We start from the raw sequence: 14416 nt of genomic DNA, 5'->3' as shown, positions 1-14416 counted from the left end.
GGCCCCGCGAGGACCCCCCCCTCCACGGCTCGTTGGCGCTCCACGTCTTTGGGGCTGCCCACGGCAGTGCCCAATGAATTTGTAGATTTTTGGGTTTTTTTTTTTTAAGTCTACTTTAAAAGGTCAATTCATTTCCTATTCTCCTGGAAAAAGTGACGGTCATAAAGTATATTTAAATAATTTTCAATGCTGTGTGGAAGCAAGACAGAAGCAGTTAAAAAAAAATTATATATACATTCTTCAGGCGCCGGTTGGGGACCTTTTTCCGTCGCGCGCCAACCAGAAGGTCCCTGTCTTAGGAGCTAATGGCGGACGCCGGTGGCTTGGCGTTGGTGGTTGTTTAAGGCTTGAAGGAAACTGAGGATCTGTCGGATATCTACGCCATCCTCCTGGCTGCAGGGTAAAGAAACAGCTCCCCGACCTCCCCGAGACCGGGGAGGCGGATAGCGGCCTTGTAGGAGGGTGGGCCGAGCCTGTGGCAGGGGTTTCTGAGGCAGCTTAGGCCCGAGAGGTACGGGAAAGGGAATGCTTGGGGCGGCTTTAGGGAATCGTCTCCCGTTTCCGTTCACAGTGTGGGAACCAGGCCTGGCTCAAAATAAGCTTTCTAGAAACTGTGTACCTTTTAGGCGCTGGGGGAGGTGTGAGAAGGAGCAAGCAGGAGGGACGTTTTCTGGAGAAAGTAAACGACACACGGGAGGGTGGAAAGATCGAGGGTGTTAAAAGTGTAAATAATGGAAACAGCCTTTGAAGTCAAGACTTTTGTATTTTGGCATTTGGGCGACTTGTTTCCTTCTCTGATCCTCATGCGGTGATGTTCTTTTGGCACATGGAGAAGGGGTGGAGGGAGCAATCACAGGCTCATTTCCTAGTATTCACCGGCAGGAGATAGAAGTGGGGGAAATCAAAATTTACCAAGTTTTGGCCGTTACTGGTTCCTGGTATATTGTTCTTGGCTGGTCTGCTTCCAGATTGCAACTTCCTCCATTACCCAAGATAACAATACTTGGGGAACCTGGATCCAACTAGGTTTGGGGAAAATGAATTCCAAAGATAGTAATGGATAGCGTAGGTTGTAAAGCTTTTCCGGGTTTCAGAAGTGGCCTGTGGTTTCCTCTGTTGTTTTCTAAAAAATTCTTTATTTTTAACGTAATCAGTCCTGCAACACGGATCACATTGACAACATGGTAGGGCTTTCATTGTAAATTCTGTTGTTGATAACTGGAGATTTGAAATTATGTTTGAAATTTTATAATAAGAGCAAGATGTAACAGAATAAATTATGTCTGAGAATCACATTCACTACTTTTCAGAGAGCAACTTTAACACATTCTCTGCTTATTTTTTACCCAGACTTTAAGCTGAGCACAACTTTCCCTGGAAATTTCCCAATGTCTAAGCCCTTCTGGGTGTGTGTGTATCTATGTCTCTGTGTCTGTATGTTTTTTCTATTTTTCTTCTTGTAGGTCATTTCTCACTCCCTTCTTGTTCCATCTCAAGACTTTTTCCTTTTTTCCCTGTGATCCTAGAAGAACATTCCTTGGTTTCCTTGATGTTCCTTGGTTTCAAGTAGGAGAATGTATATGTCTCAGGACCTGTTTCCAGACTGCAGGATCTTTTCCTCTCTTAGGCACCCTGCTCTTGCCCATCCCCCAAATGATTATTATTTATAAGGACATTTGCTCATCATTTTCTTTTCTCATTTAACAAAACCAAACTCGTACATTAATTACACGGTGATCACTTTGAATTTCTCAAGATCCCTTCTTTTTGTAATTGAGGAAAAATAGCTCAGTTTATTTTCCAGCACTAACTGTGTATAGGTGTAGTTTTGGTAACTCTTTTATGGTAGAAGTGCATCAGTTTGCAGTCTTCAGTTCTGTCTGATGAGAAGAATCCTTTTCTGTGACTGTATACTCCTTTGGGGAGGCTTGCTCCTGAAGTGACAGTTCAGTTTAGAGATACAGTCATGCACATATGAATGGCCTATATATGAAAGATTTTCTTTGCAGCAGTGTTCGTAATAGCAAGAGATTGGGAAGAAACTGAATGTTCAGTAGGGTGTTGGCTAAATGAATTGTGATATACTCTTTCAATGGAATACTATGTAGTTGTAAAATTGAGAAAGCCTTTTGTTTGTTGCTATCTCAAAAGATAGGTAAAGTGATAAAAAATCAGTTGCACTATGATGTGAGTGTATGATATACAGTATCTAACTTTTAGTTAAAAAGGGATAATAGACAGTATTAATATATATTTTTCTTTGTACATACAGAAAATATCTGGAAGGACACAGTATAACTTGGTGAAATTGATTCCTACAGGGAGGAAAACTGGATGGCTAGGGAATGGATGGAGTCAGCTTTTTGCTGTGCTTTTGAATTCTGAACCATGTGAAAGTAGAGCCTATTCAAATACAAGTAAATGTAGACCTACTTGGTTTCTGTGACAAAGTCAAATAGACAGTGTTGGTTTAATGGTACAGATCCCAGCTCCTAGCGATAATACTACTTGTTACGTGACCTCAGGCAGACAATTTAATTTCTTAGCTCAATTTTCTTATCTGTAAAATTAGTGTAATATTGAGTACTTCATAGGTTTCTTGTGAGGTTGAAACAGAGTGTATAGTAGCATAGTGCCTGGTATGTAGAAGGCACTCTTAATTACAAGTATGTTGTTCCTCAATAGGCCTTACTCTCCTGGTTCTGCTGTCTTCAGCCAGAAGTTCCCATACAGAAATGTCTGTTAAAATAACAGTTGCACAGCTGATATTTTTCTGTTTTTATGTACTCTTAGCTTGCTTTGACTTGGTATAACCAAAACCTGGATTGTGGAGTTGTGGGTGGCTCAGTGTTACTGCTACCATGTTCCTGTACAACTTGACCTTGCAGCGAGCCACTGGCATCAGCTTTGCCATTCATGGCAACTTTTCTGGTAAGTTTTTCTATTATTATCTTTCTGAGCTTAACATTTAAAAAAATTTTTTTTGGCCACATGACGCGGCTTGTGGGGTCTTAGTTCCCTGATCAGGGATTGAACCTGTGCCCCCTGTAGTGGAAGTGCAGAGTATTAACCAATTGACTGCCAGGGAATTTCTAACATTTTTAATATTACTAGTTTTATGCTTCAAATTGCTTTTTCAATCTCAAACCTTTTTTCTAAAACAAATTATGAAAAAAATCTTTTAATCGTTAGAGAATATTGTAATTTATGTGATGCTTTACAGTTTCTAAAGCACTTTGGAGTACTTGATCTTCCAAAGGACCTTTGGAAAATAAGGTGGCCTGATAAGTGATGGCATTGAGCAAATGAGAATGGATTCAGGTGGGTAGGAGTGGCATATCAGATAGGATAGGAAGCCATTTAGGCATTAGATAGTGAGGATCTATATTAGGGCAGTGAGGATAGAAGGAAAGAGAAAATATGAGTTTGCAACCTGGGTGGCAGAGAAAATGACAGTAACATTGATAGCAGGTTACTTGAGACCAGAGAGTGTGTTTGGGGAAGGAGGAACTTGGATATTTTAAACATTTAGTTTAAAGGTGATGACAACTCATCTGGGTGGAATTACATAGCAGGGAGAGATGGGGACAAGTTGACTGTTACGTATTTGGAGGTGTTGATTGCAGTTATAAAAGCAAGTGAGCTTTTTAGGAGTCAGTTTAGAAATAAACAGCATATATTAGGTGGTAGCTTTAAAAGGTCTTTGAGATATTACAGCTAACAGCCCAAAAAGTTAATATGATTTTTTAGAACAATAGCCTTAAAGATGGGCTAGAAAGAGCCTTTGGTAATTTTAAATTTTATGAAGCAAAACATTATATGGTTTTTTTTGTTTTGTTTTTAAATCATTTATATTTGGCTGCATTGGGTCTTCGTTGCTGCATGTGGGCTTTCTCTAGTTGCGGCGAGCAGGGGCTACTTTTCGTTGTGGTGCGTGGGCTTCTCATTGCGGTGGCTTCTCTTGTTGCGGAGCATGAGCTCTAGGCGCGTGGGCTTCAGTAGTTGTGGCACGTGGGCTCAGTAGCTGAGGCTCAGGCTCTAGAGCGCAGGCTCAGAGGTTGTGGCACACGGGCTTAGTTGCTCAGTGGCATGTGGGATCTTCTGGGACCAGGGCTTGAACCTGTGTCCCTTGTATTAGCAGGCAGATGCTTGACCACTGCGCCACCAGGGAAGCCCCCAAAACATTATATGTTAATATCGTTTGTAGGCAACTCTGAGTTAACGCAGATTGATGGCAAATCTCAGAAAAATAAAAAGGAAGTTTTAAAATAACTTGTGTGACCATTTTTGAAAAGTTCTTTGATACCACTTTTGTTAGATGTTTTAAATTCTGGGAAAAGTACCTTTTTTTTTTTTTTTGCCTTTAAATTTATTTTATTTATTTATTTTTGGCTGCATTGGGTCTTCATTGCTGTGCGCGGGCTTTCTCTAGTTGCGGCGAGCAAGGCTACTCTTCATAGCGGAGCGCGGGTTTCTCATTGTGGTGGCTTTTCTTGTGATGCATGGGTTCTAGGCGTGTAGGCTTCAGTAGTTGTGGCTCACGGGCTCAGTACTTGTGGCTTGTGGGTTCTAGAGAGCAGGGTCAGTAGTTGTGGCGCACGGGCTTAGTTGCTCCGTGGCCTGTGGGATCTTCCCAAACAAGGGCTCGAACCTGTGTCCCCTGCACTGCATTGGCAGGCAGATTCTTAACCACAGTGTCACCAGGGAAGCCCAGGAAAAGTACCTTTTAAAGTAGAACAAATTAACTTAAAATACTAAGCCCCCAGCTCGGTTACATTTATCTTTTTTGGCTTTTTTTTTTTTTTTTGCTTTTTTTAAAATTTAATTTATTTAATTTTTTGGCTGTGTCAGGTCTTAGTTGCGGCAGGCGGGATCTTTCGTTGTGGCCCGTGAGCTTCTCTGTGGTTGTGGTGTGGGGGCTTCAGGGCGTATAGGCTCTGTAGTTGTGGTGCGCGGGCTCCAGAGCACGTGGGCTCTGTAGCTTGCAGCATGCAGGCTCTCTAGTTGAGGCGCGCAAGCTCAGTAGTTGTGGTGTGCGGGCTTAGTTGCCCTGCAGCATGTGGGATCTTAGTTCCCTGACCGGGGATCGAACTCGTGTCCCCTGCATTGTAAGGCACATTCTTTACCACTGGACCACCAGGGAAGTCCCTTTAGTGGAATTTTGATCCATTCAGGTTACTAGTTCTGATTGTTCATGATCTTTATTTTTCGTGTTTTTCAGGAACCAAACAACAGGAAATTGTTGTTTCCCGGGGAAAGATCTTGGAGCTGCTTCGCCCTGACCCCAACACCGGCAAAGTACACACTCTACTAACTGTGGAAGTATTTGGTGTCATCCGGTCACTCATGGCCTTTAGGTTGACAGGTGGCACAAAAGACTACATTGTGGTTGGTAGTGACTCAGGTCGGATTGTTATTCTGGAATACCAGCCATCTAAGAATATGTTTGAGAAAATTCACCAAGAAACCTTTGGCAAGAGTGGATGCCGCCGCATTGTTCCTGGCCAGTTCTTAGCTGTGGATCCCAAAGGGCGAGCTGTTATGATTAGTGAGTGACTTACTCTGTTGACTTTTTGACTCTTAAAGAAGCTCAGTTCAGGGTAACAGTGCTGTGATCTTGATAGTGTGCCAAGAAATCACTCAGCTGGGTAAAGTTTGGATCATTTTGGATGTTTAAAGTTTAAAGTTGCTTTTCCTTTTAAAACAATGGGAGAAGTTTTAACACACCTTTTCTACTTCTTATCTAGTTGGAAATGGGTGTTTTTCCATTTCTTTAAGTGTAGCAAAAAGGCTACACTGTAAGATTTTACATTATTAGACAATGAATATGGTTGCTTTCATCAGCCTGAAGTGATGATTCACATTCATGTCTCTTCTCTGATAAATATCTTGAAGAAAATTCTGTGTATCTGATCAGGCTTCCAGAGGGCAACCTTCTTTGACCAGTCACAAAATCATTAGATCTAATTCAGAGAATAAAGCTGGCAATTCTATGAATTATTGTTTAGTTTGTCATAAAAATTTTTGAAGAGTTAGTGGGATATTAAGATCCCTATTAGGAAGGAGGGGGGTAAAATTATGCTCTTGTCTATTTTAGCAAAATCCTAAAGCATGCATACGCTTGTAGAGTTAGTACTGGCTATTAACGATCTTTCAGAAAATAATTGTGACGTGAATCTAGCTGTTCTGTAGCCTCTGGTTTCATTATCTGGAGTATTTATATGTTTTGTCTCCTTCAACAGGCGCCATTGAGAAACAGAAATTGGTGTATATCTTGAACAGAGATGCTGCAGCCCGGCTTACCATTTCATCTCCACTGGAGGCCCACAAAGCGAACACTTTAGTGTATCATGTGGTCGGAGTAGATGTGGGATTTGAAAATCCAATGTTTGCTTGTCTGGAAATGGATTATGAGGTGATGGTGGGGGGGGTCTCAATCTCTCTACCCACCTTTTCCTTCCCCTCCCTTCTCCCCGTCTCCCTCCTTTGGGTTTCTTCCACTCACCTTGGTGCTTTCCTGAGATTATTTTCTTCATTGTGCATTTCTTATATCTTACTTGCTCACAATTTTTTTTTTTTCTATTCCAAATACCTTTCTGAAATACTTTGGAGTGTTTCAGAATTTACCTGATTTGAATAGTCACCCTGTGGAAACAGGGTATTTATTGGGAAAAGCTCCCTGAAAAAGGAGGTGAAAGTGTATTGGGGATATTTTTTCACTGGGAGATAGTGAAAGATGGGGCATACCATTCTTTTGCTTGAGAGGAAGACAGTATTTTCTAGTAGAGCTAACCCTGGTCTCAGAAATAGAAGACCTGGGCTCTTGCTTTCACTCTGCCATTACTTAGTGTGAACTTTGGCAAACCATTTGGCATCTGTGGACCTCTGCTTCCTCGTTTGTGAAATGGAAGAATCCTGATGCCCTTTCCAGCTATGTTTGTTTGTTTGTTTAAATAATTTTTATTGGAGTATAATTGATTTACAATGTTGTGTTAGTTTCAGGTGTACAGCAAAGTGAGTCAGTTATACATATGCATATATCCACTCTTTTTTACTTTCCAGTTTTAAAAGTTTGATTTTATGGTACTGATTAGTCTTCGTGCCACTGTTATTCTATAGGAAGCAGACAATGATCCAACTGGGGAAGCAGCGGCTAATACCCAGCAGACACTTACTTTCTATGAGTTAGACCTTGGTTTAAATCATGTGGTCCGAAAATACAGTGAACCTTTGGAGGAACATGGAAACTTCCTTATTACAGGTACTTTTCTCTTAGAGCTGCTCTGTACCATTTTGCTTAGTCCATTTTATGTTCAAACTTAGCACTGTTTGCTTAATATGATTTGGAAACTATAATCAATTTGTAGTAAACCTAAGTGCCTTGTCTATGTTTTGGCAAGGTTAGAGATTCATGTGGTGGTTAACTCTTATCCTCTAATGGGGGCAGGGAAGAAAAGAGAGCAGTCAGCTTAGAATATTGATTACTATTGGTTGCTCTGGTGTCTTGACTGTAGTCAATCTTTCACTCATTACAAAAATCAAAACCTGGCTTTGTGAAAAGACAAATGTAACTGTTACCAAAATTGATCCAATAAGAAATTAAGAACCTGAATAGACCAGCATTTGTTAAAGAAATTGGAGCAATAATCCAAAGTTTCTTTCTCTCAGAAGATTTAAGGTCCAGAATTTTCAGGGACCTTAAATTTCTCCAGAGGTTAGAAAAAAGAATAAAAACTGTTGTACCACTTTATGAGCCTAATATAACTTCAGTACCAAAAATAGAGAAGGATAGTAATAAGAAAAATTTGCAGGCTGGTTATACTTGTGACTATGAGTGCAAAAACCTTAAATTTTAGCAAATCAGATCAACAGTGTTTTAGATGCACTGGAGCAAAGTACGATTTTTGTAGGAGCTCAAAGATGTTCACTATGAAGAATCAGTGTTGGTTTAATTCATATTAAAAGACTAAAGGAGGGCAACTGTGTTTGTGGTAATCTAAATTTCATCAGGCTTGAGTAAGACAGTGATCCAGTCCTTTCTATTTCAAGTTATTTGCACTTGAATTAATTTCTAAAGTGAAATATGTCAGTTGTTGGGGGAGGATTTTAGGGAAGAAAGATACAAAACAGTGCTTGTCTTTGAGCATTAAATCTTAGGAAGAGACCTCTTATATATTAAGCAGAAGAATTTTAGAAAATAGATTGTATTTAATTACTTGCTGTAATGTATTATTGTACTTCTCATTTATGAGGGTTTCATTCATTAAAACAAATTTTTACTGAGCCTCTACAATCAGTATGTGCAAAATCAGTCTACTGGGCTCTGGGACTGCAGTGATGAAAAATTAGATGTGGTGTCTCCTTTTATGCAAGATTGAGTGTAGTGGTGAATATATGATAGTAGCAAAAAAATTGCCGGAGTGTGCCAGATGGTATGACAGCATGGAGGAGGGGTCCCTAACCTAGGGAAGGAAGGCAATGCGTCAGAGAAAGGTTTCAGAAGAAGTGCTCTCAGCTGAGAACTGAGGACCAGTTAGGAGTTAGCTAAGTGTAACGGGGGTTGAGGAGGAGTTTCTGTTATGGCCAAATGGAACAGAATGCACAAAAGACGAAATGCAGGAAAAAACATGGTTCATTGAAAGAACTGAAAGCTCATTGTGATTGGAGGTAAAGGGATGGGGTAGAGGTGGGAGGTAGCTACTGAGGGATTTTTTTTTTTTTTGCATTACGCAGGCCTCTCACTGTTGTGGCCTCTCCCATTGCGGAGCACAGGCTCCGGACGCGCAGGCTTAGCAGCCATGGCTCACGGGCCCAGCCGCTCCGCGCCATGTGGGATCTTCCCGGACTGGGGCACGAACCCGTGTCCCCTGGATCGGCAGGCGGACTCTCAACCACTGTGCCACTAGGGAAGCCCTGAGGGATTTTTAAGCAGGAAAATAATGACATGTTTAAAGGTGAACGTTTTTAAAAGATCACATGCTTTCATTTTGGTAATGGAATAGAAGATAATAAGCCAGGAGATTTGTCAGGAAGCTGTTTCACTAAACCAAGAGAGATTCGCAGCATGAGGACTGCTAAGGAGGTAGAATCAATAGGGCTGTGGGAGAGGGGAGAATTGAAGGATGACATTCTTGTTTTTGGTTTGGTCTGTTGGTCGATGACAGTGTTCTTTAAGGTGGAGAACCCAGGAGGTGGTTTGGGAAGGAACTCTGCACTTGTTTATGAATACGTTCATTTTTAAGCTGCTATGGAATATCCATGTGAGAGTGTCCAGTAGGCAGTTGGATTATAGGTCCGAACGTAAGAACTGAGTTCTGGGCTTGGAGCTAAACATTAAGATGCATTATCAGGGGCTTCCCTGGTGGCGCAATGGTTGAGAGTCCGCCTGCCGATGCAGGGGACACGGGTTCATGCCCCGGTCCGGGAAGATCCCACATGCTGCGGAGCGGCTGGGACCGTGAGCCGTGGCCGCCGAGCCTGCGCGTCCGGAGCCTGTGCTCCGCAATGGGAGAGGCCACAACAATGAGATGCCCGCGTACTGCACAAAAAAAAAAAAAAAAAAAAAAATTAAGATGCATTATCAGAGATCTGGACAGGCTGAGAGTCCCCAAATGGTGCCCTATCCTTGTCTAGCATAACTATCATGGAAAAGAAACACTGAATGTTTATCACCTTCAGGCACACTGTACCTTCAAGTTGTACTGAAGGAGGGAAGGAATTGAAGGCTAAATTGTAATTCATGGTTATGTCAAATCACTGCTGAGTTTCATTTTCTCTTGACAGTTCCAGGGGGTTCAGATGGTCCAAGTGGAGTGCTGATTTGCTCTGAAAACTACATCACCTATAAGAACTTTGGTGACCAACCAGATATCCGCTGTCCAATTCCGAGGAGACGGGTAAGGTCTTTGTTTGCCATAAGAGAAAATATATTTGTGTTTGTGAAATGAACTTAATTTTTGTAATTACAGTGTGTTCTCTTAATTTATCTATTAATCAAGTTTTAGTTTCTTTGTAAATGTTTTTAATAAAGCCAGTAAAATACCTTAACAAAAGCAAAACAAAATCTTTGAGAAAGGGAGTTAAAAGTCAACACAATTCTATGTTGTGCACCTGAAACTAGCATAATACTGTAAGTCAATTGTACTTCAGTTAAAAAAAACCCCACACAGTTTTCATTCTCGAAGAACCTATGGAGATTATCAATTTGAAATTCCTGAAAGTTTCTAGTTTGAAGAATCCAGGTGTATTCATTGGAGATAAATTGTGTTTCATCCTCTCCCACCCCACCCCATTCCAACATACAGAAAAATCTAAAAGGAGAGAATGGTGAATTCCTGTATACCTTTCACTTAGATTCCCCAATTAATACTGCTTTGCTACATTTGCCTTTTCTTTCTTATGTATCTGCAAATTTTTTTAGGCAAACCATTTGAAGATAGGTTGTATGACACTGCAAGAATTTCCTAAGATGTAGCTCCTAAGAAGGAAGAAATTTTCCTACACTATCAGTATTGTGCCCAAGAAATTTACCATTTTGAGTAATACAATTATCTTTTGTACAGTTCTCTCATTGTATCCCCAAGATCCCTTATATCTACCTTTAGTCTCCTTTAATTTAGAATATTTCCTCTCACCTTTGTTTTTTTATGATACTGACTTTTTTTTTAAGAGTTTGGGTTAATTTTTTGTAGTTTGTCTCATAGTCTTTTTCCTCATGATAACATCCATGTTATATTTTTGATAGAATTATTACTTAGGTGCTTATATATATTTCTCATTACATTACATTACGCGCACATAATGCTGATTTGATTCATTATTGGTAATGCTAAATTGATCACCTGCTACTTCTCTTTGTTGTAAAGGTACCTTTTCCTTTTTGTAATTGGTGTGGAAACTAGTGAACTTTGAGACTGTGTAAATACTCTTTTCCCCTAAATCTTTTCACACAGTGGTTTTCCTCTCAATCATACACTGGTGGTTGAAAATGGTGCTTTATTGCTTTTAATTTTAAGTTTACTGTGGAAACCGTTAAGCATACAATTGGGCCTCCATATCTGCAGGGTTCTCATGCATGGATATGGAGGGCTAACTATTCCTTGTACTGCCCCATTTTATATAAGAGATTTGAGCATCCGTGGATTTTGGTATCTGGCTGCTCCTTGAACCAATCCCCTGCAGATATCAAGGGATGATTGTGTATATAATGAACTTCTGTGTACCCAGCTTCAGCAGTTATCAACAGCACATGGGTAATCTTATTTGATGTCTGCTTCCTCAATTTCTCCTCTCACCACAGATTATCTTTTTAATATTAATTTATAGGTGCTGAGGTTAAATCTTTTAGGACTTAGTTTATCTAGTACATGGTATCTGAGTAAGATTCCATCAATTTTAGAATATCTGGTAAGATTAGCAAGTTAAATTCTTGGTAAGGAGTGATAAGTGATTCCGCTTAGTTGATCAGTTTAGTTGATCCATTTAGTTGACCTGACTGCCAGGTGCTGTACTTGGCTTTGGGGCTGCAAAGAAGTATAAAACATGTTTTGCCCTTGAACTTACTCTGAGAGAAGTACAAAATGTTGGAAACATTAAAAAATAAAACCAAAGTCCAGCCAAGGGGGAATGCCCTTTGGAAATAAGGGCTGATGATGATGCTTTGGATGGTATTGTCATGAACATGTAACAGTCTTATTCACAGCCTGAAATGATGATTCTTTAAATTTCATGTCTCTTCTCTGACATATTTCTCTGGAGGTAGTTCTTGCCTTATTGATCTGATTAGGCTGTAGAGTGGAATTGTGGCTTTTTTTTTTTTTTTTTTTAAAAAGTAAGCTTTATTATGTATTTATGGTAGACAAGAATTTTTGGTTATTGTGTTTTAGTCCTGTGACCGGCAGGCTGCTCTGGGTCAAAGCTTGCATGGAGAGGCTCCAGATGCCTCTAGGCCTTGGATGGCCCGTATGATCCTTGTCGGTAAAGTGTTGAATTCCAGAAAAGGAGTACTCATTTCCAAGATGTTGGTTGTGTATTTGACTTTGCTAGAATGACCTGGATGACCCTGAAAGAGGAATGATTTTTGTCTGCTCTGCCACCCATAAGACCAAGTCAATGTTCTTCTTTTTGGCCCAAACTGAGCAGGGAGATATCTTTAAGATCACTTTGGAGACAGATGAAGATATGGTAAGTAGACCATGGAGGGAGGGAAAAAAATGAAAAAAACCTATTTGTTGTGGTTAGTCTAGTTAATGAAACTTTCTAAAGTTTCATCCTAATTTTAATTAAGTAACCTTATTTTAAAAACTGATATGTGCATTTAAGATTTACAGAGTGGTTTTATAAACCATTTGTTCATTACAACTACTCTCTGAAATAGAAAGGATAATTTACAAGTTAAAAAAATGGAAACAGAATGCCTTAAAAAGTGGTTGCCTAAGGTGTTAAAGCTTTTAAAGTTTGGAACTGGTACATGAATGTAGGTTTTCTCCCTCTGGTTAACAGATTTTTGGTCTGATGCCATATAATGTGAGAATGGGTAATGCCGTTTCTAGTGAATAACAAGAGAAAGTTCTCCATGTCTACTGAAAACTGGTAATACACATGATCTGTTACTTTTTTCATCCCATGGAGGAGTGCTGAACACTGGGCGATTTCTTAGATACCTGTTAAAAGAGCTCAGGAGGTGGCAAGTTTTTTTTTGTAAAGGCCAGGTAGTGAACATTTTTGGCTTTTGTGGGCCATGTGGTCCCTGTCTCAACTACTTAGCTCTGCCATTGTGGCACAAAAGCAGCCGTAAGTACTGTGTAAACTGTGTGACTAGCCTGAGGGTTGTAGTTTGCTGACCGCTGGTTTGGAAATGAAGGACAGTATTTTATTTGCTACTTTGCTTATTACACTACCTTATAATACTGGGCTATTTTCCATGGCGTGGCTTCACTTGCCTATTCACTAGTATCTTTTTCTCTTTCCACTCCAGGTTACCGAGATCCGGCTCAAGTATTTTGATACTGTGCCTGTTGCTGCTGCCATGTGTGTGCTTAAAACAGGCTTCCTTTTCGTAGCATCAGAATTTGGAAACCAGTGAGTAATCCTTTTATTACTCGATTTCACCCTGGTTACTATAAAAGTTGGCAGAAGGGAGATGTAGTTTCAAGGCTGTGGAGCTTTTCCCAAGAATTTTAGTTTCTTCAGAACAAGTTTTGCTCTCTTTCCCCTTTTATATCTTTCTCTTGGTGACTTCCTCTACTTTAGTGGCTTCAATCAATACCTGTGGGTAGCTGCAAAAAACAGCTTTAAAAGTGATCTCTTCTAAGCTTTTTGCTGGATACTTCAATGAATAAATATCTATTGAACTACTTAGTATTAAATATATGTTCCACAGACACTTCACTTGTATAAATCTGAAGTTGAAGCTCATCAGAACCCATAGCTTCCCAGCCACATCACCAACTCTTCCAACCTCACTTGTTTTTTTTACATTCTTTTTTTTAATATTCTTTTCCATTATGGTTTATCATAGAGTGTTGAATATAGTTCTGTGTGCTATGCAGTAGGAACTTGTTTATCCATTCTATATATAAAAGCCTATATCTGCTAACCCCAGCCTCCTAATCTATCCCTCCCCCAACCCTTCCCCCTTGGCAACCACCAGTCTGTTCTCTATGTCTGTGATTCTGTTTCTGTTTCATAGATAGGTTCATTTGTGTAATATTTTAGATTCCACATGTAAGTGATGTCGTATGGTATTTGTCCTTCTCCTTCTCACTGACTTCACTTAGTATGATAATCTCTAGTTGCATCCATGTTGCTGCAAATGGCATTATTTTGTTCTTTTTTTTTAAAGTTTTTATTGGAGTATAGTTGTTTTACAATGTTGTGTTAGTTTCTGCTGTACAGCAAAGTTAATTAGCTATACATACATCCCCTTTTTTGGATTTCCTTCCCATTTAGGTCACCACAGAGCACTGAGTAGAGTTCCCTGTGCTCTACAGGTTCTCATTAATTATCTATTTTATACATAGTAGTGTATATATGTCAATCCCAATCCCCCAGTTCATCCTGCCTCCCTTCCCCCCCAGTATCCATATGTCCATTCTCTACGTTTGTGTCTCGATTTCTGCTGTACAAATAAGTTCATCTGTTTCATTTTTCTAGATTCCACATATAAGTGGTATTATGCGATATTTTTCTCTGTCACTCTGTATGACAGTTTCTGGGTCTATCCACATCCCTGCAAATGGCACAGTTTCATTCCTTTTAATGGCGGAGTAATATTCCATTGCATATATGTACCATATCTTCTTTAACCATTTTTCTGTCAGTGGACATTTAGTCGGTTTCCATGTCTTGGCTATTACCATTCTCAGTATTTCTGTTAATGTCTGATGGGGCAGTTCCAGCAACTTGAGTGTAAAGT

General features: G+C 39.9%; 1 protein-coding gene and 2 non-coding genes across 3 annotated transcripts in view; all 3 read left to right on the top strand.

Annotated features, from left to right (window-relative positions):
* The first annotated feature begins 277 nt into the window (after window positions 1–277).
* Window positions 278–14416, top strand: part of SF3B3 (splicing factor 3b subunit 3) — a 47262-nt gene continuing 33123 nt past the window's right edge. The window contains exons 1-8 of the mRNA XM_032611978.1: window positions 278–400; window positions 2794–2931; window positions 5222–5548; window positions 6243–6415; window positions 7120–7261; window positions 9784–9896; window positions 12046–12183; window positions 12977–13080. Of these exons, the coding sequence (XP_032467869.1) occupies window positions 2862–2931; window positions 5222–5548; window positions 6243–6415; window positions 7120–7261; window positions 9784–9896; window positions 12046–12183; window positions 12977–13080 (1067 nt within the window). The 5' untranslated portion in view covers window positions 278–400; window positions 2794–2861. The remainder of the gene's footprint in view (window positions 401–2793; window positions 2932–5221; window positions 5549–6242; window positions 6416–7119; window positions 7262–9783; window positions 9897–12045; window positions 12184–12976; window positions 13081–14416) is intronic.
* LOC116744841 lies at window positions 5842–5921 on the top strand. Its single transcript, XR_004347171.1, has one exon. It is a non-coding gene; the product is annotated as a small nucleolar RNA SNORD111 (small nucleolar RNA).
* LOC116744840 lies at window positions 11699–11789 on the top strand. The gene has a single exon (XR_004347170.1). It is a non-coding gene; the product is annotated as a small nucleolar RNA SNORD111 (small nucleolar RNA).

Source organism: Phocoena sinus, chromosome 19 (genome assembly GCF_008692025.1).
Source record: "Phocoena sinus isolate mPhoSin1 chromosome 19, mPhoSin1.pri, whole genome shotgun sequence".
In the NCBI taxonomy this organism is placed as follows: domain Eukaryota; kingdom Metazoa; phylum Chordata; class Mammalia; order Artiodactyla; family Phocoenidae; genus Phocoena; species Phocoena sinus.
Note: the sequence above shows the minus strand (reverse complement) of the source record. Positions and strands in the feature narration are given on the sequence as shown.